The 19416-nt window shown below is 56.9% G+C and overlaps 1 protein-coding gene across 1 annotated transcript; it reads left to right on the forward strand.

The window, feature by feature from the left end:
• Positions 1–642: 642 nt before the first annotated feature.
• Positions 643–6753, forward strand: PAX1 (paired box 1). Its single transcript, XM_087775743.1, has 5 exons — positions 643–740; positions 1716–2345; positions 3422–3564; positions 3814–4033; positions 6108–6753. The coding sequence occupies exons 1-5, from the start codon at positions 737–739 to the stop codon at positions 6197–6199; spliced, it is 1089 nt and encodes a 362-aa protein (XP_087631869.1). The 5' UTR covers positions 643–736; the 3' UTR covers positions 6200–6753.
• The last annotated feature ends 12663 nt before the right edge of the window (positions 6754–19416 follow it).

The raw sequence follows: 19416 nt of genomic DNA on the forward strand, positions 1-19416 counted from the left end.
CCCCCCTCGCCGCCGGCCCGCGCCCCCAGCCGGCGGCTCCCCCCGAAGGCACCAGCCCCCCCACCCCCCCGGAGCCGCTGGCGATGTCCCCGCCCGTGGGTCCCGGCCGCGCCGTCGGGGCTGGAGGAGGGGTAGGCGCCCCGGCCCGCGTGTCCGCGTCTTGCGTGGGAACGGGCGCGGGGAGGGGGCCGCGGGGACCTTGTCGCCTCAAGGGGGGAGAGGGGCGTGGGGTCGACCCCGCTCCGCCTTCCCGCACCCCTACAACGGGCCCGGGGGGTGCGTGGGGCGTCCCGCTGGGGTGGTGCGGGCAGCCCCGGCCGTGGCGGGACGCTGGCCCCGCGGGGGCGGGCGGAGGGTGCCGTGTCCCCCCCGGTCCCCTCGTGCCCCCCCCTCCGCGGCGGGGAGCGGCGGCCGCGGCCATTTAGGAGCGGCGCGGGAGCCAATGGGCGGCCCGCAGCGGCGCCTCCGCCGTGACGGCCGAGATTGACGTGGTTCCCACGTCAAATTGATCCCAAGTAGCGGCGGGGGCTCCCCGCGAGCGGGGAACCGGCCCGGCGCCGCCAGGACACCCCCGCCGCCCCGCCGCCGCCTCCCGCCCAGCCGGCCCGCCCTCCGCCGCTCCCGGGCCCTCTATGCCGGGCCGGCGGCCGGGGCCGGGGCCGGGGCCGGGGCTGCGGCGCGGCGGGCAGGCGGTGTCCCCTCCCCGGGCGGAGCGGAGCTCCCCCGGCGCCGGGCGATGGGTAAGCGCGGGCGGCGGCGGGGAGGGCTCCGGGACGGGCTCCGCGGAGGGAGGGGGGGACACCGGGCGGGGAGGGGGGCACCGGGCCGGACCCCCGGCCCCGCGGCCGGGGCCCCGCCGAGCGGCCTCCGGCGGGGGTCCGGCACGACGTGCCCGGCCGGGAAGGCTCCCGGCTCCCCGCTCCCCCGCGCCCGCCCTTCTCGCTCGCTCTGCTCGCCTCTTCGTTCGTTCTCCCGTCCTCGTTGTTTCTCTCTCTCTTTTTCACCTCATTTTTTCCCTTTGTTTCTCTTTTTCTCTCTCTTCCTTTTGCCTTTTCTTTCTTTCTCCTCTTCTGTCTCTTCTCTTTCTTCCTCCTTTTTGCTCTCTCTTCTCTCTCTCATTTTCTCTCTCGTTCTCATTTTCCTTCCCTTTCCTTCCCCTTTCCCTTTTTCCTTTCCTCCTTTCCTTTCCCCTTTTCCTTTCTCCTTTCCTTTTTCCCCTTTCCTTTCCTCTTTCCTTTCCCCTTTCCTTTCCCTTTTTTTCTTTCCCTTTTCCCTTTTCCCTTTTCCCCTTTTTCCTTTCCCTTTTCCCTTTTTCCCTTCCCTTTTCCCCCTTTTCCTTTCCCTTTTCCCTTTTTCCCTTCCCTTTTCCCCTTTTCCTTTCCCTTTTCCTTTCCCTTTTCCCTTTTTCCTTTCCCTTCGCTTTTTCCTTTCCCTTCGCTTTTTCCTTTCCCTTCGCTTTTTCCTTACCTTCCCTGTCCCCTTTTCCCGTCTCCTTTCCCCGTCCCCTTTTCCCGTCTCCTTTCCCCTTTCTTTCCGCCCTTTCCCCCTTTGCCTTTTCCCCTTCCCTTCCCCTCCCCACCGCAAGCCCCGCTTGCCGGCTGGACGTGCGGGGGGCCAGGACCCGGGCGGCGGCGGGTCCCCTGCCGCCCCTGCCGCCGCCGCCCCGCGGGCCGCCGGCCGGTAACGGCTCCTCCGGCGCGGCCGGCCCGCTGCAGAGCACACCTACGGGGAGGTGAACCAGCTGGGCGGCGTCTTCGTCAACGGGCGGCCGCTGCCCAACGCCATCCGGCTGCGGATCGTGGAGCTGGCCCAGCTGGGCATCCGGCCCTGCGACATCAGCCGCCAGCTCCGCGTCTCCCACGGCTGCGTCAGCAAGATCCTGGCCCGCTACAACGAGACCGGCTCCATCCTGCCCGGGGCCATCGGCGGCAGCAAGCCGCGGGTCACCACCCCCAACGTGGTCAAGCACATCCGCGACTACAAGCAGGGCGACCCCGGCATCTTCGCCTGGGAGATCCGCGACCGGCTGCTGGCCGACGGCGTCTGCGACAAGTACAACGTCCCCTCCGTCAGCTCCATCAGCCGCATCCTGCGGAACAAGATCGGCGGCCTCTCCCAGCCCGGCCCCTACGACGGCGGCAAGCAGCCGCCCCCCCAGCCCGCCCTGCCCTACAACCCCATCTACCAGTACCCCTACCCCAGCCCCGTGGCCCCGCCGGCCGCCAAGGTGGGGGGGCACCCCGGGGCGCCCGTGGCGGCGGCCCACGTCAGCCTGCCCCGCTCCTGGCCCTCGGCGCACTCCGTCACCAACATCCTGGGCATCCGCACCTTCGTGGAGCAGACGGGTGGGTACCCCGCGCCGAGCCCCGCGCCCGGGCGGGGGTCGCCCCTTCCCCCCGCCCGGCAGCTCTCCCCCCCCTCGCCCCCCGCTTTTTTGGGTATTTCTGGGGGTTGTTTGTTTTTTTTTTTTCTTTAATTTTTTGATCGCCGCAGCCCGCTCCGGCAGGACGGGGCGGCGGGGCCAGATGCGGCGAGGCTCAGACATCTTGATCTTTTTATGAAAAATGTGGAAAATATTTTCGGAGGGATGATAGATTGCCGACCGCAAATTCGGAGCCCTGAATTTCCCTTTGCAAAGGGGAAAAAAAAATTGGAAGGGGGAGGGAAAAAAAAAAAAAAAGCAAGGGGGGTGAAAAGGGGAGAAAACAACCCAGGGGAGAGGCAAAAGGGGCAAAAAAGTAAAAAAGAGGAAGGCAAGAGAGCCACCTCGCAAGGGGCTGGGAGCTCTCCGGGATCCCCCCGAGGAATCGCCCTGGTTTTCTGAAAAGCCGAGGCGAGGCGGAGGAGCGGGCCGCGGCCGGGGCTGCGGCCGGGGGAGGCGAGGGGAGCGCCGGCTGCCCCGGCCCGGCCGCCCCGCCGGCTCCCGGGGGGGACACGGCGAGGGGGTGCGGGTCCTTTTATCCTTCCAAAAAGCCCGAGTAAATCAACAGCATGCTTTTCCCTCCGTGCAATCATTTATCTTTAAAATTCCGATGTCACTTTTATAAATCTCCTTCGTCGGAAGAGAAATTGGGCCTCCTAAATTCTCGGGAGCGTGGAAGTGACGGGGGGGCGCGGAGAGCCGGGCAGAGGGACCGGCTTTGGGGGGACACGACAGCCTCTCCCCCCGGGGGGGTACCAAGCCGGGGTACGCCTCACTTCGGCCGTGGGGACCGAGCCTTTCCCCGGGCGGGGGGCCGTCTCCCGGGGTGCTGGCGGAGGCCAGGCGGATCCGTGTGTGTCCCCCCCTCGGGTTTATACCAACGGGCGCTTGCAAACCCGGGGCTTTCCCCCCGTTTCACCCCAATCCCTGCTCCGGGGGACAAAACCCTGCTGGGGGCGAGGGCTGGGGCTGAGGGAGCCGCCGCGCTCTCCTCCCCAGGGGCTCTGGCTGGCACGGAGGGCTCTGCCTACCCCCCCAAAATGGAAGACTGGCCCAGCGTGAACAGGACGGCCTTCCCCCCGCCCCAGGCAGTCAACGGCATCGACAAGGCTGCCATGGAAGGAGATATCAAGTACCCGCAGGTAACTGCCGGGGGGCGACAAGAGGGGGCAAGGTGGGGGGCAGGAGGGGACAAGGGAGGGGGGCAGGAGGGGACAAGGCGGGGGGCTTTCCCGCTGCCCCCGCCGCGGCCAGCCGGACCCCCCGCCCCCCGAAGGGGCGACCCCGGCCCCCAGAGCCGGGCGGGTTGTTCGGAGCCCCCGCCGCAGCTCGGGGGGGGCCCGGCCCCGCTTCCCCGCCCGCCCTACACGTCTCTCTGTGCCTGTCCCCAGCCCGCCCCGGGGCTCTCCTCGGTGGGCAGCTTCCTCCCGGCCTGCGCCTACCCCCCCTCCAACCAGCACGGCGTCTACGGCGGGCCGGCCGGCGGCTACATCCCCCCGGGCCACCCCTGGCAGCCGCAGGGTAGCCCTCTGGCCCACCACGGGCCCGGCGTGGCGATGCACGGCGGCGACCTGGCCACGGCGATGGCGTTCAAGCAGCCCGGGAGGGAAGGTGAGAGCCGGGGGGGGGGGGCGGCGGGGTACCCCCGGAGCGGTGCGGGAACGGGGGGGCTAAGGGGCTCGGTGGGGGTCTCCCCACCGCCAGGCAGATGTTACCTCCTTGAATATTTATTATTGTAAATAATATGTTCTCCCCGGCCCCCCCGCCGCAGCAGCCGCGGGGTCCCGCCCGGCCCCAGCCGGCACCTCGGGATTACGCACTGGAAATCATTTTTCCTCCCCGTTTGCAGCGGCGTGGGCTGGAAACGGCCAGGGAAGCGGGGAGGTGGAGGGCCAGCCCTTCCCGGGGAGAGGGGGCTCCCCCGCGTATTCCCAGCGATAAGAGGCGCTACCGGCACCCACCTTACCGGGGGCACCGCAGGCAGGGGCACGGCTCGGCTGGGGCTTAATAACGTTATAAACCCCCGCCGTGGGGAGCAGTTAAAGATAAACTCCCCACGAGAATCACACGGCTTTGATTTCAGCCTGTACATTAGCGGCCGCTAATTGGGACGGTTCTCCTGCTAATTACTGCGGTGCATTGGTGGGAGCTTTGTTTCCTCGATAGGCGGTTTCGTTTTAAAACTCCCAACTCATCTGTTCTGGATAGAAAATCCCCGTCGATATTTTTCTCCTTTTCCGTGGTATTAGACTTTCTATTCTTTTACACATTCGCAATTCATTTCCCACTTATTTCTTTATTGTTGTTTTGTTTTTAAATTTTTTTTTTTTTTTTATACGACCCTTTACCGTTTCTAACCACGGCAACCTGCTGCGAGTTGTAACATCAGCTGTCCCGGGATGAGTTATTGCGAGTATCGATGGGTGAAAATAGATAATTGTAAACCAGTTCTTTGGGGAAAAAAAAAATAGAGAAACAGAGCGTAAGAAAGCGAGGGAGAGGAAGGGAAGGAAACGAAAAAGGGAAAGAAAGAAAAGGAAAGCGAGAGAGAAAGAAGGACAGAAGAAAGGAGGGAAAGAAAATGAACGAAGGAGGAAAGATGACCCGCGCGTTATTTAGCATATTTTTCGAGGTATTTTAAGCAACTTGGAGCCTGAGTGTTCTGACTTGCATATCTGTCTCTGCCGAAAGGCCCACAGACTTTCTTTAAGCGTTTGTGGCTTTTTGCGTTTTTTTTTTGTTTTGTTTGTTTTGTTTTTTCCCTTTAAAAGCTCTTTTTAATTTCATTCGGATCGGTTTCTGGTTCCGCTCCTTATCTGGGACAACCCAAACCTCGGATTACCCGGCAGAAGCCCCCCCGGCCGGGGCAGGGGGCTGGAGCAGGACGGGTGCTCCCCCGGCGGGGGGGCTGGCGGGAGAGGAGGGGGACCGAGAGAGAGGAGGAGAGAAAGAAGGAGAGGAGGAAAGAAAAGAAAGAAAGAAAAGAAAGAAAGAAAGAAAGAAAGAAAGACAGACAAACCCAGCCGGGCAATTTTGCCTGCCAGTTCAGACCTTTCCCGATTTCACAGGCATTATTTCCCCAGAAAAACCTCCCTGCGCATCCCAGTGCCCGCGGCAGCCCCGGGCCGCTTCACGTCCCCTCCGGCCCTGAAGGCCGCCGTGGCGGGTGCGGGGACACCTGGGGCCTGGCCCGGCCATGGGCCCTGCGCCCTGACCCCGCTCCGTGCTGGGGTGCGCTGGGCCGGGGGGAAGCTCGGCAGGAGTTTGCCTGCAGCTGGTGCGGTGCGGCTCCTTTCCCTTCCCCGCACTGGTGGCACCGTCCCCTCCCAGGACACCCCAGCTTTAAGAAAGCGCGTGGAACGTGGTCTCTGTGTGGCCGGGGTGGGTCTGGGTCACCTCCCCAGGCGGATCCAGGTCCCCGGCAGTGGCAGAGGGTGTCTGTCATCATTACGGTCCCTATTGCTCGGGGGATGCATCCCCCCTTTCCCCTCCATTTCCCCTGGAGGGGTCTGGCACAGGGAGGCTGGCTGCTCCTTTTGGGGGGCTCTCCTGGGGGCAGGCAGAGGGAGCGGGTCCGTGTGTGTGTGCAGGTGTCGGACGTGCCCAGCTGCAGCGACGTGCTTGGAATCCATCAATCCACTGCCGCCGCCTTGTCTTTTTTTTCCCCCCTCCACCCTCCTTGCAGTCGTGGACAGAAAACCTGCCAGCCCTGTGGGGAAATCTCCAGACCCTCTAAATACCATCCACGGACTCTCGATCCCAGCCTCCTCTTCCTAGAGCCGCGGAGCAGCAGTCAAAGGACGGTGACTCTTGGAATAAGCACCTGCAAACTGTAACCGAAGGCCAAAGTGCCACCGAACTGTACCCGACGTGCCACCGCCTCCGGCAGGTGCCTGCGGGGACGAGGAGACGGCCCGGGCGGTGAGAGGTGACATCCTCCACGGCGAACCCCTGCACAGGGGAGCGCGGTCGGGACGCCCACGCACGCTGCCCAGCGGGACGCTTTACCTCCATCGGATTGGAAAGGGGTGACAGAAGGGACTCAGTCTTCCTGCTTTATTTTGTCTTTTTTTGTTTTTTTCCCCCCCCCTTGCTTTCAGTTTTTCTTTCTCCTTCCCATGTCCCCGAAGACCGCTGGATGCAGGGCAGCAAACGCCTCTCGTCCCCGGCCGTTGCTGGGCGCGTCCCCAGCGCTGTCCCAGCCCAAGGGAGCACCTTTCCTCCAGGGAGCGGTTTCTGGCTTCCCCATGCCACAGCCAGAGCAGCCGTGCGATGGAGCCCGCTCCCTCCGAGCCTTCCAGTGCCTCTGCCCTGGTGGGGAAATGGACCAATATGCCACGACGTTTTATGATATATTTTTATAATAACAAACCTTAATAAAAAGTGACTACCGTGGGCACGTGCCGCCGACCTCCTTCCCTTGGGGTCCGGCTGAGCACCGCTGCTTTGCCCGGTGTCCCCCAGCTTCAGATGGCAGCTGCCGGTCGCCTGTGAGCAGCAAAGACCTGCTGGGCTCTGGATTCGTGCGCCCACGCGCCCGGGGGCCCGGTGTTGCTGTGAGCGCGCTGCAGCCCTGCTCCCCATGCCAAATTGCGTGTGGAGATTTGGGGTTCTGCGTCGGGGAGGCCGTGGCCCCGCTGGGTGACTCCTGATGCTACGGGGCTGGCTCTGGGCGCAGGAGGGGAGGTGGGCGGCCGCCCCCCAGCCCTGGGCCAGCTCCCACCCGCCTCCCCTGGCCGCGGGCGAGTGGGGGGCTGGTGGCAGGGCTGCCCCTCGCAGCCCACACCCTGGGGTTCGTTATCCCCCTCCTGTCCGGCCGGTTGGGGTGCGTTCAGGACGGGCTCCACTGGGCTTTTGCATTCCCTGGCTCCACCAGCCGCTGCCATTGGCTTCGGTCCCTTCATTGTCTGGAGAAGGGGAAGGTCCTACAGCGGGGCAGGGAGGAAATATCCTGGCAGGAGAATACACGCCTGGCTTTTTGCAGAGAGTGTGTCTTTGTGGGAGGGAGCGAGAAGGATGCCAAATTTGACATCCCACCCCAGGAAATTATTTTGCCTTCAACCTCGGGGTGGCAAAATTCAGTTTTGCCTCCGCTGCTGCAAAGCCTCCAGCTAGAGCTGGTCTTTGCAGCCGACCACAAAGCACGGGAGGGAAAGGAGGGAATTTTAAGTAGGCGAGAGTACCGTCCCAGGGCAAGGTCTGCCGCCAAACCGCCACTGACTACGTTTCAAAGGATGCGAGGAGGGACGAGTCACCTGAAACAGATGACTAACAGCTCTGGCTAGTCCCCTGCCAGGTTTAGCCACTTAAAGCTACGTTCGAGCATGTGGCAGAGCAGCTTTGGAAAAGATGACTGGCAGCAACACCCTTAAAGCTGGAATGCAGCACACACGGCCTTTCTGTCCACCCCCAGCGCCGCAGCAGCTGGGGAATACAACCCCTCCCAGGGAATCAGGGAACATGGGGACGGCCCAAGCCCTGCCTCTCTTGGACGCGGGCTGGTCTGGGAGGTCAGAGGAGCCCTCCACATCGCCAACGCTGAAACCTTCCTGCTCACGAGCCTGAAAAAACTACTCTGTCCTCTGGATAGGGCTGCCAAAAAGCCCTTCTGCTGGGGAGCTGGGAGAAGCCGGTTACCCGTGCTGAGCGGAGGGGTCTGGGTAAGGGGGAATGCCCACTACCGTGGTGACAGCCCATCAGAAAAAGGCTGAAATAGCCCGAAAATGCTGTGCTGTGTCCCGTAGGTGGCTGTGCCGTTCTGCCAGCCGCGTCCAGCCCTGCAGCACCTTCTGGTTCCTAAAGCTCGGGCCCTCGGGGTGCTTCAGGGCTGGATGCACCCTAAGTCCCTCGCCTCCAAGCGCCCCGTGCTCACGTTGGTGTTTGCTGTTAGCAGGGTTCGCAGCACCCTGCTCTGTGGGGACCCAGCTGTGAGCCCTCGTCTCCCCCATCCCCTGCGGGATGGGGCAGTGCTCCTGCACCCCACAGAGACGGGACCGGGGGCCCTGACAGACGTCTGGGATGAGCGAGACATGAGTGCCGGAGTCGGACAGAGAAGTAGTGCAGAGTCTGATCCTTTTAATTAACGTACTGCTGGGATGGTGCGCGAGTGCCTGAGTTATTCCCTTCCAAGACTGTCATGGACCTGCCAAAACCCCAGACAACAACTTGATGCTTAGCATCCACCACAGCCCCAAGGCAAAGACGCTTCGCAAGCGCTCGCCGGGCGCCGGCAGCTGGAGGAGCGCTGCAGGCGGGCAAGGCCCCGCATCCCGGGACCGGGGACCTGGCCTCAGGGCTGAGACCGCTTGGGCTCCATCCATGAGATGATGGGATGCGTTGTGTGACGGGATGCGCTGTGTGATGGGATGCACCGTGTGATGGGATGCACCGTGTGCCCAGTCCTCCAGAGGCTTCTGCGGTGGTGCTGCCTGGGGTGTCCTGGGCAGCGGCCAGCGGCAGTGGGGCCGTGAGCCCCTTCATGCCCACGGCCAGACTCTGGAAGCCAGCTCTGCTGTCCTGCAGCCCCATCCCTGCCTGCGATGTCGGCACACCTCGGGCGGGATTTGCCACCAGAGGGAGACCCTATTGTTCCACAAACGCCCGCTGCAGCCGGCAAGGAAGGCTCCGTTTTCCCAGCCGGGAACAGGCGGACACGCAGAGCGTATTCCCAGCCACAGCAGAAACCTGCTCTTCTGCAGGTGCTTAGGGCTGAGGTGCCACGAAAAGGTGCCGTGCCGGTCCGTGGGATGCTGCTCAAGGCGCGGGGAGCGGAGCGAAGCACGCCGGGTAACAGCGGAGTGGCTTTCATGTGGTGAAGCTTCTGTTTTCTGTTCTTTTCTTGACTGTTTGCCTGTCGGTAGTCTCTATTAAAAATTCAGTTTTAACAATTATGATTAGGCAAGGGATTTTCTCATTAAAAAAAAAAAAACTTTTAGTGGGATTGTTTCAGCCATCGGGTTTAACTCAGGGCTTTGAAAGCTGGTAGCTGTCTTCCTTTTCCCCCCGTGCTTTGCTGAGAAAGAGGGGCTTTCACAGAGGAGCTGTGGGTCCGTCATCCATCCTGACCGACGCTGGACGGGCTCCGTTTGGGACCGGCTGCCCCTGCACACGCACAGGCCTGCAGCCGCTCACCTCGAAGCCTGTCCCCCCGTTTCCCTGCGCGGCAGCATCTGCGCTGCAGGCAGAGCAAGTGAAAAGTGCAAGCCGGTGGCCCGTCTTGAGGCCAGCGGCCACGTAGAGAGGCCCCGGGGGAACTGGGATTGCTCAGTGTCTGCCCCACGCACCTCAGCTAATCCATTCCCCATCACAAAAAAATCCTGGGAGCAAAGACCCCAAACAAATCCCGAAATAAAATCAATCTCGTAAGCCGGGCGACATGAAGTGCTGCTCTGCCTCTCCACGATCCAGCCTCGCAGCAAATTTCTCTCTGCAGCAGGCAGCCTGACATAATCCAGAAAGATTGGACTTGATCGGAGCAGAGCTTTTTGAATTTATCGGAACAAAGCGAGAGGGTGGGAACAATCCGCTCTGACACTTTTCAGCGACGGTTTTGTCAAAATCGATACCATCCCTCGGAACATGTCAATTTTGATGAAATGGCATTTTCTGATGGAAAAAAATGAGGCTGAAACCATTTCCATCAGCTCTACCTGCCCCACATATCTTTAGCACTGTTTCTGTTGAGAGCGCGGAGCAGGATGGAGAATGTTACAGACCTCGTTCAAAGACCTGCACTTTGTTACGGGAGACTCGCTGGTGGACCACATATTTATTTTCTTTTTAGCATGTTAAGATCATGAAGATTTAAAAACATCACTCTGGTTAGAAACAAGCCGTGCCGTGGAAGTGGGGCTGGCAGATGTTTGGCATAAGTACAGACCGCGGCTGCTCTCGCAAGGTCTGCCTCCCCATCGCCCGGTGCTTCACGCCGTCCTCCGCGGCAGTGCGGCGTGCCGAGCACGCCCGCCGCCGGACGCGGTCCCCGCGCGGCTCACCTCGCTTGGGTTGGTTTGTCAGTGCGTGGAGCAGCTCGCAACGGGAGCTGGCTGGAGGAGAGGCGGTGGCCTCGGAGATCAAGCGATGCTGATGTTACCCCAGGAAAGAGCAGCCCCCCTTCCTCCTACCTAACCCCAGGTGTCCCGAGGCCGGGCTGGCGAGCCCGGGTCACCGGCAGCGGGTGACAGCCCGACTGCGGCTCGTCATGAAGGGCCAAGAATGGATCTGCTCAACGATCCGGCTGCCTCCCTGCTCCGGCTCCGACTGCAGCAGTGGCGGGTGCCTGGGGAGGTCTATAAAGAATATTTATGCACACGTATGTACACATAGATATACTTATATACATACATATATAGATATGTATATATATACACACATATGAGTGTATACACATACTTATGCACATATATACATGTACATACACATACATCTCCCTCTCCATCTCCATCTCCATCTCCATATACATGCACATGCACATGCACATATACATGCATATGTATACGTGGTGGGTACTTGGGGAAGTGTATAAAGAATATTTATGCACACGTACATACACATAGATATATACATACATATATAGATATGTATATATATACACACATATAAGTGTATACATATACTTATGCACATATATACATGTACATACACCTCCGTCTCCGTCTCCATCTCCAAATACATACACATATACATGCACATGCACATGTACATGCACATATACATGCATATGTATATGTGGTGGGTACTCGGGGAAGTGTATAAAGAATATTTATGCACACGTACATACACATAGATATATACATACATATATAGATATGTATATATATACGCACATTTAAGTGTATACATATACTTATGCACATATATACATATACATACACATACATCTCCGTCTCCAAATACATATGCATATACATACATACACACACACACACATATACTCACACATACATATACATGCACATGCACATATACATACATGCACATGTGTGCGTGTGTGTATATACACACATATCTACATACACATACGCACACAGATCCAGTCCCTGCTTACACCAGCTTGTGGCAATCCCCGTGTTTGACTCCATGCACTTGGGGTCTTCCCATTGCACCAGCAGGGAAATACAGACGGTCTGGGAGAATAACCAAAGACGAGAAGCTTTAGACTGATGGTATACATTTGCTAGAGCCGCTGTTTTCTAGACTGTAACCTTTTCTCCTTAGGAGAGGTTTTGGTAGGCACCTTCCCTGCAGCAGGCGGCTCTTTGGCATGGCCGTGTTAGTAGCTCACCCGGGAGGGCCATGGGCACCCGGCTGCGCGGCGTCGGCGGAGCTCTCGCGGGCCAAAGGTCTGTCCCTCAGATGGGGTCAGTTTTCAGTAAATGCTAGGTACGTTTGAAAACAGCTTACATACAATTTTCGAAATCGGGTTGGTTCGAATATTTTGCGTTCTTTGTAACTAAATCCTCATCCTCCTAGAGGAGCATTTGCAGGCGAACGCACAAGAATACGTGCCCAGCTCTCGCTGGCTCTCAATGGAAGTTATAAACCAAACCATCATTTGTGAATTTATAAACCTTCCCACAATTGCTTAAGTCGTTTTTGAAAATGGGACTTTGATTTCCAAATCTCTCAGGCACTTCATAACATTTCCTCTTAATAAACAGCCTTTTGGGCACTCGGCTCGCTTGGTTTAGGTGGGGACCGGGCTGGACCCAGCCTTGCCCGCCAGCAGCTTTCCACCGGTGCCGACTGCCGTGGCGAGCTTCCCCGTAACCCTTCCTTGCTGCTCTCAGCCCATGGCCAAGGGAGAAAATCCCAGCTCAGCTCCTCATTTCACAGCTTGAGCTGCCTAAGAACGGTCCAAAGCCAAATGAGTCTTCTCGAAGAGCCATTGATATATTGAGAGAGGATTGAGGTGCGGAGCCACCAGCCTAAGGGCTAACTCTTACACTGCACCCAGGTCTAGTAGTCTCTGGGCAGAGCTTAGGAGCTCCAGAGTGGGAACTCAGCAGGGCAAATATAAAATAATATGGACACTAAAATAATTGCATCATGGGCAGTCTGTACTCCAGACCTGAACCGAACGAATAAATCAGTTTTTTCCCCCCAAACAAACCCGTATGCCTGCAATTTTCATCCTCCTCCCAGGCAGTTCCCTCTCCCTCCCCTCTGACTTGGGAGCTGCGCTAGATTGCAGCCAGACCACGGGTAAAGCCCCGCTGGCGCGCATAGCCAAGCCTCGCAGCCTCCGGAGCTTTCCACTCGGCAGGTTTTCACCTCTTCGTCTCCCCGCGCAGTAACGGGGCTACGGCAGATGTGTCTCCCACGCCAGGGGCTACCCCAAGGTATCCCTGCCCTGACAGTCACCCAGCCTCATTCAAATTGCCTTAATTAGCAGCAAATATATTTGCCAGGGGGAGAACCCAAACAGGCGAGGTGATGACACCTGAACGTGCCTCAGACAAGCATTGCTAAAAACGCGGATCGTCAGGGACGAGCTTTACGCTACCCAGGCTGGGTTACAGCCGGCAAAAGCTGACGCCTCTGAAAGCGGGCCCCCGCCGCTGGGTCCCCCTTCCTTCGGCTGTCCACCCACCTGGCAGCTCTGGTTACAAACCCACCTCCCGCGCCTGTGCCGGCTGCTCTCTGCCAGAAAGCATTCGCGTAGCCGGCAGGATCTCTGCCTCGCTTCAGGCAATCCACCTTTGGCATCCCTGCTTCAGCGTTCCCAAGGCAGTCACTTTTGATGGGGGATTTGCCTTGGGCAGATAGCTTGGATGGCTTTTCCATCCGAAGCTTTACAGCCTCCTTAGCTCTTTCTCTAAATGCTGCTCCACAAAGTCCTCTCTGGCTTTGCTGCTGGCCTGTGACAAGAAGCACTGCAATCCCATGTCGGGGCCGGTTGTGAAGCAGCATCTGCTGCCGCGTACGGTGGATTTAACCTCCCATCTGTCCCCTGCCACCATTGCTCCCGCAACCCCAGCTCTCGGCAACAGGACCGGCCCGGCCCCCCGGCTCTCCTTCGGAGCTTTGCACGGCAGCAATCCGCTGGCCGACACCTTATCACCGCATCTCCAGGGAGCAGCCAAAACCCAGCCTCCTCACCGCTCCTGAGCAAGCTCTCGGACGAGAGGAGAGCTCTGGGTGAAAACCTAGACCCTTTGGACACCAGTGGGAATTTTGGCGTTAACTTGAGCAAACCCAGAGTGTCCCAAGGAAGAGACGACCACGGTGCTGCATGTCACCCCGAGGAGAGCTGTCACCTGGCGTCCGCCTACTGAGCTCTGCCCATCCCCACGGGACAGCTCTGGGACAGAAATCCCTGAGCCTGCAGCCCTGCTGATACAGCCCCTATACGGAGAGACGCAGCCTATTGCTGGACCAGATGTGTTACCCAGAGAGTCCCAAAGGTGACCGCAATAATCTCCGCAGTTGTAATTCTGGTCGTGTAAGCCCCCGTTAACATCGGCACCTAGTACAGCTGCAATATTTATGTTGCTTGCTTGGTATCCAAGACGTCCGCTCCGACAGCGAGAGGCTGGAGAACAGGCTTTTATTTCCTGGAGGTGCTGAGAGACGTTTATAATCCGAAGCTTTAGAGGGAAAGGAACTGGTCTGTGGTGTGTGGAGGTCGGCAAAGGCAGGCACAGAAAACAGCCCAGGCTTGAACCGAGCGTGGCTGCAAATCCGCTGCGCCCGTCAGCCTTCAGTTGAAGGCTGCTGTTACGGGATCCGTAAGGTTTTTGTAGCTTATCTTTCTTTTGCCGCAGGTTCTCTGGGACCGCGTACAGACTGTGCACACGTGCGAGCTCTGTCCACCGCGGACAACTAGAGAAAACCCGGTTTCCTCCCTGGATTCCAGGGTGAAGATGTGACGGGCTCTTTTCCCTATGATTCCCCCAGGATACAAGCCTCAGCCCTGGCTGCGGCGGTGAGGGGCTCGTGGCGGTGACGCGGGGCTGCCTTGCCCTGCCAGCTCGCTGCGCAGTGCCGGGAACAACTGCGGCGACCAGCGCGGAAACACGGACCGCTTGCTCCCGAGGACAGCGAGTGCTGCAAGGGAGCAACCTCAGGGCTGAGGCAGGGCTCCTGCAGGGAGTCGGCTACAGAGATTGCACTCGATAAGAAGGTGTTTTCCCAGCAAGCTGTTAGTTTATAATGTTGCATTTCATTCTATCTTTTTGGATGCCCCTTTCCAAACTGATTGATGCAAGAGAAGAACTAAAGCAGAGCAGCAGTGTCAGAGTTTTGACAAAGGCTCCTCTCGATAATTTGTAGAAAGCTGGTGATGATAAATTGAAGCAAAAAATTTGCTGATCCCTGAGTATAGTGTTACTTTGCCACCAAGGAGCACTGTGGTTTTCGGTCTCCTTTCAGAAGCACCGTGTGTCAATGGGCTTTGAAGCAAGTTGGGGAGGGAAGATCGATGACTTGCACAAAGACGGCAAGTCTTCTGTTTCTTGACTTGATACTACAGATATGAATGTAATACCCCCTGCCCCCCATCCTGCAGCATAAATGTGAAAGTACCTTTTATCTCAAAGTTATATTAACCTGGCAAAGATGACAAAAGCTTTCACTGAAGCTCTCCCAGAGATAGCACCGTTTTGGCATCAGGTTCTCAGAAAGTGATGTCATCCTGAATTTATATGCCAGAGTTTTTCCTTTCTTCTTCAGATTTGTGGCAATGTCAAAGTTCTTCTCTAGAGCAGATCTGGTTTTAATATTTCATATTTACGTTTTTCATTTCGAGGCTGGCTGAAACATCTTTTGGTTTCAACCTTGCAGCTGCTTACATGCATTAAAGCCCTAAACTCTTGAAGAATCTCTTGAAGAACTGAGGGATTAATAGAGATTACTTCTAAATCTACATAGGCCTAATTTTTTGTTTTAACATCAGGATTACAGAAGTGCGTGTAGTTGCACTGAGTCAGTGATGCTGCATCTCTTCTTATGAGCACGAGATCTAACTTCATTATAAAGAAAGTTTCTGACAAAGGTCTAACATGGGTGGGAAAACAATAAGAAAGTGTTACTTCTCATGTAAAATGTTGAGGGGAAGAGAAACGCAAGGCTCTGCGGTTGCTGTAAGCTACAAGGCAGGCCTGCTATGAGCACAGGGATGGCTTTGGTGGGCCAGAAAGCAGCTCCACCTGGGCAGCCCCCACAGGTGAGCGTGTGAGAAGGCTGAAGGACCACCCCACACATCAGAGTGCTATTAAATGCCCTTAAGAGCTGTGCTGCTCCCTGCCTCCTCTCCCCTGTAAAGCCAAGGCAGGGCTATGTGGCTGCGTGCTACTGCCGAGCCCTGCTTGCCTGTGTCCTTGGTGATGCTGACTTGCGTCAGTCTCAGCTATCGGGCAGCCTGTTTTCATGGGAGATGTAAAAAAGGAGACCTCTCTGAGACTACTTGCCCAGGCGCGCAGGGCTGTGATGGCCAGAAGGTATTTGCATGAGGAGGTGGGAGGGATTGATGGGCAGGGTTGGTTTTGTAAGCCTTGGGAAGTGGCCTTAAAATAGTCCGTGCTTATTTCTTAGGAGCTGTAATTGCCTCCGCTCTGACCCAGCGCTGTTTCTGTGCCCCTTCCCACAGGGAAGACCTCCCTGTGCCAAAAAGGAGGTCTGGCCAGCTGATCCCAGCTGCAGTGGCCTTGGCTGGACCTGCCAAATCTCATGCATCTATGCAAAGCCCCAGGGCTGCTCCTGGGATGTGCAACACCCAAGGGCCAGCCAGGGCCCAGCAGGACTGTGGGGCTGTGCACAGGGTCCGATTGCATCCGTGTCCTGCAGGGTGGTACCTGCCGGGAGAGGACCGCAGTTTGCTTTAGCCTTTTTCTGATCCCACTTGACCCCCAGAAGACGACAGGAGGCTCGCAGAGACGTGCAGGGTTTGGATCCACAGCTCCCTATGCAGCAAGCAGCAACCCCAGCTCCTCATGTTTCTTGGGATGCAGTTTGTGCTGGCCCCTAGGGGCTAACCCATGGGAGAAAATAACTGGGCTCACAATGACCAGCGAGAATAAACCAGGGTGGGATCCAGGCAACTTCGGACAATCTTGGTCACAGTTGTGTTGTGCCACGAACCCTCATCCCTTTTCTGCAGAAACACTCCGAGGACAGCAGGGTATTTTTCTTTTTTCTTCTTTGGGTTGCCAAAGAGTCATATTTTAAAGTTAGAAATACTTGTCAGCATCCTAGCACAGCCCCCAGAGCCGATGACGCAAATATGACAAGAAGCTAGGTCAGATTACAAATGAGGCCACTTCAAAACCTCTCCCGGAAAACTGGAGGTCTGAAGAAAGAGATGAAATGTGCTGAGGAAAAAAAAACCACCCAACAAACTACTTCATCATCTGCTTGGAAGTGAGAATAAAATATCCTCTGTCAGGAACTTGATCTTCTCCTTGCTTTTGGCAGGAGAGCTGCACGTATCCTGCCCGCATGCGCCCTCACGCACGCCTATTGCTTTCCGTGGTCACCAGCGGAGTCAACCAGTGGCCTCCAAAGCCACAGAGCGCAAGCCACGGCTACTCAAAGCCAAGCTCTGCACCCGGCATCTGCAGCAAAGAGTCCCGTGGCTGCACGGGCTTGCAAAGGCGCTTAGGGTTTAGCAGTACGTACGCAGCCTGGATCCTGGGTGGGTCTTACGGGATGGCCTGGAGATCACCAGCAAGTCTGAACATGAAGGTAGGAAGCTGCTACGCTAACAGTAGCTGCCTGTGTGTCCACGTAAGGATGGCCTTACCAGAGGTTTGTTGAATTTCATCTGCCATTTTACCGCTGGGCTGTTCCTAAGATCCTCCTGCGGCGCTTTGCACAGGCATTTGTTTTTGCACCACCAGCAGCTTCCCCACGTCATTAATGTCCCCTTCTCTGCTCCTGGCATGAACATGCCACTGCAAGGAAGAAATGAGCCATCTTTGCCGGCCAAAGAGGGACCTCCTGGCTCTGCTAAGGGCTACTCAAGGCAACTAGCCAAGCAGGAGGCTCCCTGCAGGATAAACGCAGTAGATGGATGGGTCAGGGTCGCACAAAGGTATGCACGCACATCCCTGGCTGCTGGAGCCGGGCAGCAGCACAGCAGCCTTGCAGGATGCAGGGCAACTGGGCGGACCCTGCTATGCCAGCTCGGGCCGTGCAATCAGGCTGGCCAGGGACGGAAGAGGACAGGGGAAAGTAAACACGGCGTAATGGAAACAGCCTGGGAGGGTAAAGCGCTCTTCCAAGCCCTCATCAGAAACCCACGTTTGTGAGGATGACCATGCAGGCAAACCCCTTGCATTACGAAGCCGTTAGTCACTGTGAGCTTCAGACCTTTGGTCCCTGCTGCTGAAGCTCCATGGAAGGGACCCGCAGGCACTTCACCTGGCCGCTTCCCCCAGAGGCGGCACAACTGGCTTGAGCTCCTGGGATTCGTGTTTTCCCTGCGAAAGTAGGTGCTACAACCAATATACGATGAGCCGACCGGCTGTGGCTTGGCTGCGCTCCCCGGCGAGGAAACGGGCACCGCTCCCCTTTCAGCAGCACCCGAGGTGTGCCTCCATCCCTGGAGAGACCCACCAGTGCAAGTGAAGGAGCTCGCTCAGCCTCCCCTTCTCCGCAGCGATAACAAAAAAAAAAAAAAAGGTCCCAGAGCCAAAATTGTCAAATTTCATCTGACTCCGAGATTGAATTCCATCTCATCTCCAAAGCAATAACAAAACATCATCTTTATGAAAAGTTGTCAAGAATCTAATTGTTTTGCAAACACTACAGATACCTCTTCCATTTCAAGGAACAAGTGGGGTTGCTTTTGGTTTTGGAAGAATTGAGTAAGCACGAAGATTTCCAAACTTGCTCAGATACAAAACGCTATTGTTATATAGTACAGTGAAACAGCTGTGGTTTATAAGTACCATTAATGTGAAACTTTAACTTAAAAAAAAACAAACCCAACCCTAAAAAAAGTTAAAGGAACAGAAAACATTTCATCCATACTAATGTGAGGTTTTAAACATATAGGCTTTTAAGTGAATTGGCCATAACCACAACAATATTTTGGGTCTGACCAGAGCATATATTGTATGCAGATGTTAATTTGGCATTTGCATGCATACGCAAAGAAAAAAAACCTTTTCTACATGTTTTTTTTTTTCTTGAGTGCATTGTGATCTGGAGCCACTTTAGCTTTACAAACTGATTATAAACACTAATTACCTGAAAACATGCTGTTTGGCTTAATATGTGGCCAGTAGACTTAGGTTCTGCTTGATAAAAAGGCACCATTTTGCCATCATGTTCGCCCCTCCCTCTATAGATAGATACATACATTTATAAAAGCAGAATGTGCTGATTTGTACAAAATGCAAATTCCTCTGTTAACCCTCTCCCTCCCCGTCTGCAAGCATTGTGTGTCAGGTGAGTCTATAATATTTTGGGAGGGGGTTTGGGTGACTCTCTGTGCTTTCTCTGGCTGCAGGGGTGCCTGCTGCATCGGAGGCGCCCGCCCGGGCCCCAGGACCCTGGGATGAGAGCGTCGGTGCTCTGCCTGCACGTGGGGCACGCTGCTTTAAAGGCTGCTCAGCTAATCGCACAGAGAAAACGCCGATCTCCGTAAATACAGCCACCAGCAGAGCTGATGGATGCTGAAAGGAGGTACCAAACCCAGGTAAAATAGAGTTCCCCACCTGATTTTCCAGTGATGGTTTCAGAGGCATTTTTAAGGTGAATTATTCTGAAAAGACGTTACCCAGGGGAGCAAACTCCGTGTGGGAGAAGGCAGAGCCCAAAGATGGGACTTGGCTGTCCTGGTCTTATGGCTCTCAGGAGGCTACGGAGAGGGTGTCCGGTACCGAGCGTCCGCAGCTCTGGGGTGCTGCTTCAGCTGTATCAGTACCTCCTTGGCCCGAAACTGGGGCCAGCCCTTCCCCAAAACGCTGGCACCCCTGCGTACGCATTCTCTCTGCTCCACACACTGAGGTGGGATGCGGCTCGTGGTGGCTGCCTCCTCTGACAGCTCG

This window comes from Nipponia nippon, unplaced genomic scaffold (assembly GCF_047370975.1).
Source record: "Nipponia nippon isolate SJK-2023a ecotype South Korea unplaced genomic scaffold, ASM4737097v1 scaffold_4, whole genome shotgun sequence".
In the NCBI taxonomy this organism is placed as follows: domain Eukaryota; kingdom Metazoa; phylum Chordata; class Aves; order Pelecaniformes; family Threskiornithidae; genus Nipponia; species Nipponia nippon.

Excerpts from the sequence above, each read along its gene's own strand:
- PAX1 (XM_087775743.1), top strand. Across the intron at positions 3,565-3,813 it reads GAGATATCAAGTACCCGCAG|CCCGCCCCGGGGCTCTCCTC; the intron begins GTAACTGCCGGG and ends GCCTGTCCCCAG. Across the intron at positions 4,034-6,107 it reads CAAGCAGCCCGGGAGGGAAG|TCGTGGACAGAAAACCTGCC; the intron begins GTGAGAGCCGGG and ends CCCTCCTTGCAG.